The sequence below is a fragment of the Quercus suber genome, unplaced genomic scaffold (genome assembly GCF_002906115.3).
Source record: "Quercus suber isolate HL8 unplaced genomic scaffold, Cork oak 2.0 scaffold_291, whole genome shotgun sequence".
NCBI lineage: Eukaryota > Viridiplantae > Streptophyta > Magnoliopsida > Fagales > Fagaceae > Quercus > Quercus suber.
The window spans coordinates 70,067-80,072 of NW_027069747.1; the positions used below are offsets into that span (position 1 = coordinate 70,067).

Consider the following 10,006-nt stretch of genomic DNA (forward strand, 5'->3'; position numbering starts at 1 on the left):
TAGGTGGGACTGCATGTGAATGAGACATTAAATGGAGAAAATTGAAAACTGAAGGGTAATTTGGATTTATCGTAAAACATTTGTTTTCTTCTAAGCAAATTAACACGCGCAATTTCATTGCAAAGATGCTTGTGGCTTGCCATTAATACAATGGCATTTCAATAATTCTTAACTAGTGCTCTAAAGGCGCTCGTTAGCATTACCCTATATAATTTAACAATATGATTTTTAAAAAATTAATTAATTGAAAAATTATTAAGTGGTATAACATTAAGTTACATGAGTTCCAATTGCACCAAATCAAGCCAACGGTATGCTAAATTCATGATTCACCCGACCCGATTATACAGGATAGAGATATCAAATCTTAGAACCTTTATCCCTTGGAGATTGAGAGAATCAGCATCATAACCACCAAATTTGGAATATGATTGACTCACAAATGCACGAGACTGTTCTGGTGCACAGTAAGCTCATATAGCGGCAAGTCAACCACACATAAGTAGTAAACTAGCATATGACTCGGTATTGAAAACAAATTGGGAATCATCACAGATGAGAAACAAAAGAGGCTAAAACATGACTGTCTATATTAGTTTAAACACAAAAAGAATCTAGCTTTGGTGTGTATTTTGAGCTCTGCCTTGGTTTGAGAGAAAATTACAACCAAAGAAAGGGAGACAATAAAAGCAAACCAAAAGCCAAAAGATGGAACAATCAAGGCAGCTCCTTCACACCAACCTGCCTCCTCCATCTATAGCTATTGCATCTGCCCAGATCCATAATGGGGCAACATTGATGATTGAGGCATGCCACTCTGCATAGGAGACTGCATCATTCCTGGGGCAGCTTGAGGTGGCATTGTCCCAGGTGGCATGTAAGGATTATTATGCATTTGCATTGGCATGGACTGAGGCATTGGTGGAACACCCGGGCCCCAACCAGCTGAAGGTTGCTGAGGCATCCCGGGGTGCTCCTGACTTGGAGTAAAAGGAGCCCCACTGTATTGAACAGCAGAGCCCATCACTGAAGTCGGCTGTTGCCCCAGAATCGAGGGCTGGGAGTTCACCATGGGGGTGGTGTTAGGGATTGTATAGTCTCTGCTCCGATCATTGTTGACCTGTAATCAACATGCCATGCTCCAAATGTAAGGACCATTTTTTTTTTGTTTGGACCATTTGTATTTTGTTTTTTTTTTTTTATACATCAATACTTGGGGGAGGGGGGAATGTGTAAGGGCCATTTCTTTCAAATTTCAATCAATGAAAGGTGTGAAAAGGACTGTCATCACTGTTCAATAACATTTTTCTTCTTCTTCTTCTTCTTTTTAGTTCTCTATCTCTCAGCTTTGTAAAGCAAAAGACTAGAGACCTACCTCAAAGTCTCAAACCCACCAAGGCCCACCCCATTTACCACCCTAAGCCCGAAACATGAGCATCACCGTTCCAGCGATACTATTCTCAACAAAAAATAAAATACAAAGGTACTCAGTAGTCACTCCCCTTCCCCCCACCCCCAATGAAAAAGAAGAGAAATGTCAACAGATAAGGATAATGACAGCTGAATGCCCAGGGTTGCAGATTTTTAAGGGGGGAAAATCTCAGTACCAGTTTTAATCGTGTTCAAGCAGCAAATGTAGGTTCCTACCAGAAAAAAGCAAACAATGGGAAGTTTAATAAGACTGATTCCTAGAACTGCATTTCTATTTCACCAATAGCAGCCTTCGGGGTTATCTATCACAGTGAACCATTTCTAAGGCAAGACTCTAAGAAGATAAGCAGAATGAAAATCAAATTACCATCTACAATTCAGTAATTAATCCAATCCCAAAATGCAAATAATTTCAACTTTTTTCCCCTAATTGCAAAAAGTTTCAAAATCTATGACTAAGATTTCATCTAATTGCAAGATTGCCACAAAACCAACAATAAAACAAAGACTATGAATTGAAATAAACTGAACAATGAAATATCTATAGAACTCAAATATGTTTCATAAATCCTAAATCCTAAATCACATCTTAACGATGAAGCCACAAACAAAGATGCTGGTTTTGCACAAAATAAAAAAAGGTGAACAAGTTTTTTTTTTTGGATAAGTAAAATTATATAAAAAGGAGACCTTTGTTTGTTGGTTGATGTAAGGAAGTGGCATCCTTGCCTATAGTTCCCTTCCCATGAGACACCCCACAAATCCCATGGACCGATGGTGTGTGGATAGAACCTAAGACCTCTGGGTTTATGTCACTCCCCATACCAATTAACCCACCACCCAAGTACCCCCGTGGGGGGAGAAAAAGGCAAAAAAGATAATAGCAGTAAAAAGTTATTGAGGGCCACAGTGAAAACATTTGTGTGTAGCAAATAAAGTTTCCCTGCCTTCTCCTTAACAATAATTGAGATTAACCAAATGGTCCAGATCATAAAAGATTGGTTGTATCCACTATCCACCTTTCTCTTTCTAGTAATCATTGTAAGTAAATAGACAACATAAGACAAACTTCTTTTCAAAGGATATAGTTTGATTACCTTAATGCTGAGATCAGTATGGCGTGAATATGAGATGTGAAGCTTGCAAAACCCTCCATCATAGATGCAGTGCCCTTCCAAGGCTTCCTTAGCAACAACAGCAGTTTGAACATCTGCAATCATGGCATGATCAGTACCAATTATAAATTCTAGTCCTAAGTGTTATAATATAAAGAAGGCTGCAAATCTTTTCTCACTAGCAATGTCTGCAGAACCCATATGGCACTAATACAAAAGAGTTATACAGTAACTGCACAGTAATAAAAGCATGTCTAACACAGGTAATGTATCTGAAACTAGCAAGATGCTCAGGGTCAACGTTTGGGTAGATGAATATGATATTTATCTTCCTCAAGTCAACCAGTCCAGTATGTTTAATATGCCTATATGAATAGGGACAATTACGTAAGAGGATGACTTGTTGCCCATTATAAATGCTCTGAAATCGTAATGCCTAGGCTCAATAGATTAGGGGATTAGAATGCACACCCACAACAAACAGCAACCACCATTCGGTTGTCATTGAGCAGAAAATAACGATTTATTTTAATGCAACCAGGCAACAGAAAACCATGATAATATATTTTTAATTGGCATTCACTTTGGGCAACTAAATAAGTGCATAGGCATAGCAGCCTAACACAGGCTACAGATAACAGATAGGTTAACATCCTTTCCTATCTCTCCCCCAGTCCCCCCCCCAAAAACACCCCACACACACAACACCCCTCTCCTCTTCTCCTGCTTGGTAAGCATGATATTATAAATAAATAAATAAAACATGAACAGTCAGGTTTAGAGGCTACCAGGGTACTGAATCAAAGCCTGTACACCCCCATTCTTATCAAACATGGCAATCTTTTGTACAGGCCCAAAAGCAGAAAACACCTAGCATGAAAACAAACAAACTAAATATCAGTATTGAGTATGACCAAAAAAAAAAATAGCAGAGTTAACCAAGAATTTTAATGTTTGCTGTGTGATTCTAAGTACCATGTGTAAAACGTCCAAGGTGACAGCATATTGCATATTCTCAATAGATGCAAGAAGAACGTTACTCTCTGGTTCTAGCTTTTTCCCATCCAAACCCATAATTACCTGCAATTATGACAAAATAATTCTATTTAATCAAACCAAAAATATCATACATTTGAAGCATCTCTATATAACTATATTCACCAAGAAAAATTAGAACTTTCTGGGGACAACACTTTCTGGAAGTGGTTATAGCAGATGAAAACACCAAGCAATATTAAAACTTTTGCCTGTCATGTGATCATGTCTGCAAGGAAATATGGCCAACAAAGTCCAAACTGGTAAAGAAGAAAATCATGGTTGACAATGTGCATGAGCGAAGTGGACAAGCAGTGAAAACTACTTTACATGCATTCTGAGGGTGCGATGTAGCAAGGAAAGTATGAGACTACAGAACTGCTTGACCCCAAGGCCTGCCAATGCAACAGCCATCTTTTCTATTGCTGGTATGGGATGTAGCAGAACAAAGCAACAAAAATGGCTCAGAACTCTATGCAAAATATGTCATGCATTCCAAGGCTTAGCAATAGCCACCCTTTGCTATGCTATTGTGCAGAAGAAATCTTCCCGAACATCTAAAGGAATTAACAAGGACTAACAAGTAACATTTGATTTAGGAGACCTCTTTGGAAAAAAAAAAAAATCAAGCAACCACTAAAGATGCCAATGGAATGTCTGAGTAACACAAACTATAAATCTATATAATTAAAGAAATTGTCAATTCCCAAAACATTACCTGCCCACTTCCATCTATGGCTGATGGAGCAACAGGAAGGTAAGGATTAGTGTAGTCCCTGAATCAACATAGAATGTAGTTATAATAATGCAAGGCAAATGATGATAAAAGGGGCGTGCAGGAAAGGATGAAGGATGAAAAAGTGGAAACAGACTAGTAATAAGTGCATCCATATCACACGTACAACTTGAAACAAGAGAGAACATCTTATGCACAAAACAATGTAGGAGTGCAGATATTTGGAATTCTTAATGCCAATATAAACAAGAATACCTGCTACGGTGGCTCTGGAATTTCACACTCAAATCTGTGTGTGCAGAATATGTGATCCTAAGGGTACATGGTCCCAAATGCTCAGGAAGAAGATAACTGAAACCAAGGACAAAAAATGTCAGCAAAGCACAATGCTGGACAGTTCATAACTGATAAGGTACATAAAGTGCATAGCTTTGTCAGTGGAGCACATGGTTGTGCTAGGATATACCAATCAAGGTCCTACTTAGCACATTTTCTACACTACTAAGCTGCCATCGAAGATATTGCCTTGATATGGCCCTGCTGATCCATTTACATATATGTCAAACAAAAGCTTTCCAAAACATGACAAACCACAACCTAATTACAATAACTCAGTGGATGCATCCTTATAGTACAAGTTTACTGTTTACCTCTTCAACTTTCATGAAAAAGCATGCAATTTGCTTACCAGGTGTAAAACATCAATGCTAACGAGGCGTGCATCTGCACCCTCTATTGTTACCAAAAGTACGTTTCCAGCAACATCTGCAGTAGTTTTGTTGTTCACTATTTCTTGCCTATTTGAATACTGTAGGTAGACAGTTTTTCCACGCACTTGAGCAGGCTCTGAGGATGAGGCATAATATGATATCATAGCAATAGCTTGATTTAAATCAGCCTGAAGAAATTAAGATATAAAAAAGTAACAATTAGTTGCGTTGGATAAACAGCAGGACAACAATAAAAAGATTGAAAAAATAAAACTAAAATAAAATTGTGCTAAAAAATTCAATAATTGCAATGTATAAACAGCAGGATAACAATAAAAAATTGATAAAAATAAAACTAAAATAAAATTGTGCTCACAAATTCAATAAAAGCCTGATTTCGGTTTGCTCCAACATTGCACTTTGTGTTCACAACTTTACCAAATGGCTTCCCAAGTTCAATCAGTTCCTCCTCTGTGCACTCCCATGGCAAGTTTCGCAAATGGAGCACCTTTGATGGAGGTTGGGTGTAACGAAATTGTGGCTGACTGGATACCGATGCCATTCGAACAATAACCCCACTCCTTATTAGCCACAAAAAATGTGTAGTCCCTAAGACCACTAGGAAAAAAAAAAAAAAACCCATTTCATAGTCAGGTTCCGCATCAGAGAAGCACGAACTTAAATTTCCTCATCTTTGCTACATATTATCAAAACTAAAAATTCACAACCTTAATGTTATCTCCTGTCTTGCTTCAATATTAACACAATATCACTTTCATGACATGCATGCATCATGTATTATAGTCATATACATACTACATATAACAGGGTGTAAATGTGCAGATGGATGAGTTTCTTATCCAACACAACAGGATGTTTTGGGCTGTTTGGTTAAGAGTTTTGGGAGCCTAAAAGCACATTTTTAAAACCCAAAACTCCGTTTTGCAACACCAACTCCTCATAACTTTTTTTACGAAGCTCATTTTAAACTCAAAACACCGTTTTGCAACAGCTGCTTCTACAAACACACCCTTTGTAACAAAAATGCACTCTTAGTCTTAGTATTACAAAAATTCAATTTAAACTTATTATTCTCTCTCTTTTTTAAGCAAAAAAATTAAGACAAACAATGTGGAAGACACAACTTCACAGAATTTTCAATATATACACAAGCATAAGCAGAAAATTACAAATTTGAAAGTGACAGCAAATCTACCCAGGTACAAGCAACCAAGCAAATACATTTATCAGCTATAATCAAAGGAAGTTATAGATACACAAAATCAAAAAGAAAACGGAAATATAGAATTGCCCATCAACATTAATCAAATGCCCAGTTGAAATCATAAATAAAAAAAAAAAAAAAAAACCCAATAACAATTTATATCATAGCTACAAATTGTTAAACATTCAAGCTCATATACACAAAAGAGTTCGCTAAACCAATACATAAACAAACCTGCAAGATACAAATTTCACCCAAAAAACAAAAAATTTATAACCGATTCGCAGTATCAATTTCAATATTACAATAGAGAAATTAGGGCAGAAATCAAAATCGAAAATTGAACCATGAAAAANAAAGAATGGTCTCATTGGCACAACACAGCAATACAATATTTTCTACATGTTCAATAGAAAAAGATATTGAAATGAGTAGGGCAAGGGAAGTTTGAAAGTCCATCTGGAGTCTGACAGATCACTTATACCACAAATGTTGTCTAACAGCCAATGATGACCAGTCCCAACGCATGTGCACCACGTAACAGCCATATGGTCCACAGAAGTTGGACTAAATACCATGTCAAACAATTAATACAACTGTCACCTAGGAATGCTTCTTCCATCTAGGGCATTCTTTGCAGAAGAGGCAGTCTCTGTATCTGAAAATTGTACCAGTGCCTGAAAAAGGATTGTGTACATCATGAGCTTGTATTCAATGGCCAGAAGAAATGAGTGAAAAAAAAGAAGAAAAAAAATACAAACCTGGAATCCAGCTGTCTTTTCAAAGGTAGTAATCTTATGCACAAATCCAAAAGCAGAAAAAACCTGCATCACTAAATAACTTTCAGAATGACATACAAAAATAAATATTCTATGAAATAAAGAGCTAATAACAATTATAACCCCTTCAAAGAATTAATTGCAGAAAACTGGAACCACAGATAATTTCAAATTTTTCTAGATATTGGGCAAGCAAAGGCCACTGATAGATTTCATCAATTACACATGCTGTTAAACTTTTTTTTTTTTTTTGATAGGTAAGAAAAATTATATTAAGAAACTACAGTATGCATGAAAAGCACAAAGAAGTAGATAAGTACACAAAGAGGAAAGAAAAAACAGGAAACAGAAAACTAATTACAGAAAAGAAGAGGCAGATTCATCAATTACACATGCTGTTAAACTTAGGAACCAGATTTTTTTTTTTTTTTTTTAAATAATATAGGCAACCCGTCTAGAGAATAGCCCTTTGGATTCCCTTTGGACTCACCTCTAGCCAGTAAGACATAGGAACCAAGATTTTGACATACATAAAATAATAATCAAGAATTGCTAGAGAAAATATATATCACTATGCATCCACAATATTGCAAACAAAATGCTAACAAAAACTACAAGTTGACCTTCAGATGATTTGTTTATGTGAAATAGATATCCCCCTGAAATAAAGACCAAGAATTAAAAAAAGGGGGGGGGGGGGGGAATGCTAACGCATCCTACTGTTGGGCATGTCATCTGAATCAAGCTTTGTAAAATTATAAACTTATTCAGCTCCTGGCTAGATTCTAAGGCTATAAACCCTCAAAGGAATGAAGATCAAAATCATAAGCTTGCATTCACTTTTCTACACAGACCTCAGTTTTTTTGTTTAAAAATAAAAAAAAAAAAAAAACCTACAACTACAATTATAATGGATTGGCATAAATTTAATAACTGAATAACACAAAGTTCCATAAGAATTATACTGGATGTAGCTACGCTACTAAGCACAGAGCATGCAGAAAATAGAGGAAGAGGGATGCACAAGAGAAAAGAAAATATAAAATCCTAAACTATTAGAATGGTAGGTATAGGGAGTTGATGAGGAAGAGTAGGGAAGAAAGAGGCAGTGTTAAGGAGAGGAGAAAGGAGACAAACACACATGCGCTCTTTCTCCCGATGCACTAAGCTGCCATCGAAGATATTGCCTTGATATGGCCCTGCTGATCCATTTACATATATGTCAAACAAAAGCTTTCCAAAACATGACAAACCACAACCTAATTACAATAACTCAGTGGATGCATCCTTATAGTACAAGTTTACTGTTTACCTCTTCAACTTTCATGAAAAAGCATGCAATTTGCTTACCAGGTGTAAAACATCAATGCTAACGAGGCGTGCATCTGCACCCTCTATTGTTACCAAAAGTACGTTTCCAGCAACATCTGCAGTAGTTTTGTTGTTCACTATTTCTTGCCTATTTGAATACTGTAGGTAGACAGTTTTTCCACGCACTTGAGCAGGCTCTGAGGATGAGGCATAATATGATATCATAGCAATAGCTTGATTTAAATCAGCCTGAAGAAATTAAGATATAAAAAAGTAACAATTAGTTGCGTTGGATAAACAGCAGGACAACAATAAAAAGATTGAAAAAATAAAACTAAAATAAAATTGTGCTAAAAAATTCAATAATTGCAATGTATAAACAGCAGGATAACAATAAAAAATTGATAAAAATAAAACTAAAATAAAATTGTGCTCACAAATTCAATAAAAGCCTGATTTCGGTTTGCTCCAACATTGCACTTTGTGTTCACAACTTTACCAAATGGCTTCCCAAGTTCAATCAGTTCCTCCTCTGTGCACTCCCATGGCAAGTTTCGCAAATGGAGCACCTTTGATGGAGGTTGGGTGTAACGAAATTGTGGCTGACTGGATACCGATGCCATTCGAACAATAACCCCACTCCTTATTAGCCACAAAAAATGTGTAGTCCCTAAGACCACTAGGAAAAAAAAAAAAAAAACCCATTTCATAGTCAGGTTCCGCATCAGAGAAGCACGAACTTAAATTTCCTCATCTTTGCTACATATTATCAAAACTAAAAATTCACAACCTTAATGTTATCTCCTGTCTTGCTTCAATATTAACACAATATCACTTTCATGACATGCATGCATCACAAAATCGAAAATTGAACCATGAAAAATGAAATGAAAAAGTACCTGAAGAAATTAAGGGAAAGTAGAGCGTCCGATTTTGGGTGAATTTTCTATGTTTGATTTTGATTTTGATTTTTTTTTTCTTTTTCTTTTTTTTAGGGTTTTGAAAGTTTCAGAGATGCCGTAACGGAAAAACAGGTTTTATAGAGCTACACAGAGAGACGTATATGCGTTTTATCGACTGGCTTCTTTTTTTTCTTTTTCTTTTTTTGGTTGGCGCTGTGCGGTGTTGAAGAGGATCAGGATTCTACTAAAGTAACACGCTATTTTACCACAAAGATCTAAATAAATACTATTAGATAGTAATAAAAAAAAGTTACCTAGCTATTTAAAATATTTAAAAAAATATATTATACTCTTTTCATTCCAAAAATGTTTATAAAAAAAAAATCAACTTTTTAAAGAATTAGGTCTGGTAAGAGATTTTTAGTGATGTTTAAGAATTGTGAAAATACATATGAGTGAAAAAGTGTTATAAAAATATGTGTTATAATATTTAAAAATATAACTTTTTAGAGAATTATTATTTGTAAAATAAAAATGTACAATTTTTCAAAACTTTTTTTTTAATTAAAACTGTTGTCCTTTTTTTCTTTTTCTTTTTGGGTTTTGGGAAGTGCCGGGATAACCCATTTTAAAAAACGCTGGTAAGTTCTATTTTTTTGCAGGGTAACTTTTCAAAATACCCACCTAGAAAAAGTTTTGCCACTCGATCTATGCCTACAATGGATTTAATTGGGTTTGGTTGGATTCAATTGGGTTTTAGAC

The 10,006-nt window shown here is 35.7% G+C and overlaps 2 protein-coding genes across 4 annotated transcripts; both read right to left on the reverse strand.

Moving 5' to 3' along the window:
- Positions 1-528: 528 nt before the first annotated feature.
- Positions 529-9,465, reverse strand: LOC112011859 (polypyrimidine tract-binding protein homolog 2). 3 transcript variants are annotated; one of them, XM_024044198.2, is made up of 11 exons: positions 9,242-9,465; positions 8,780-9,021; positions 8,382-8,591; positions 7,014-7,076; positions 6,856-6,929; positions 4,573-4,668; positions 4,300-4,357; positions 3,522-3,626; positions 3,335-3,416; positions 2,529-2,641; positions 529-1,120 (listed from the first exon to the last, which is right to left on the reverse strand). In XM_024044198.2, exons 2-11 carry the CDS (start codon positions 8,963-8,965, stop codon positions 761-763), a joined length of 1,347 nt encoding a protein of 448 aa, XP_023899966.2. In that variant the 5' UTR covers positions 8,966-9,021; positions 9,242-9,465; the 3' UTR covers positions 529-760. The 3 variants fall into 3 exon arrangements, with proteins under 3 accessions (XP_023899966.2, XP_065638211.1, XP_065638212.1); XM_065782139.1 differs by lacking the exons at positions 8,780-9,021; positions 9,242-9,465 and adding an exon at positions 8,173-8,230 and having other exon boundaries at positions 8,382-8,525; XM_065782140.1 differs by lacking the exons at positions 8,780-9,021; positions 9,242-9,465 and having other exon boundaries at positions 7,014-7,075; positions 8,380-8,525.
- LOC136071176 (polypyrimidine tract-binding protein homolog 2-like) lies at positions 4,819-5,665 on the reverse strand. Its single transcript, XM_065782158.1, has 3 exons — positions 5,404-5,665; positions 5,006-5,215; positions 4,819-4,857 (listed from the first exon to the last, which is right to left on the reverse strand). The coding sequence occupies exons 1-3, from the start codon at positions 5,587-5,589 to the stop codon at positions 4,819-4,821; spliced, it is 435 nt and encodes a 144-aa protein (XP_065638230.1). The 5' UTR covers positions 5,590-5,665.
- Positions 9,466-10,006: the final 541 nt, after the last annotated feature.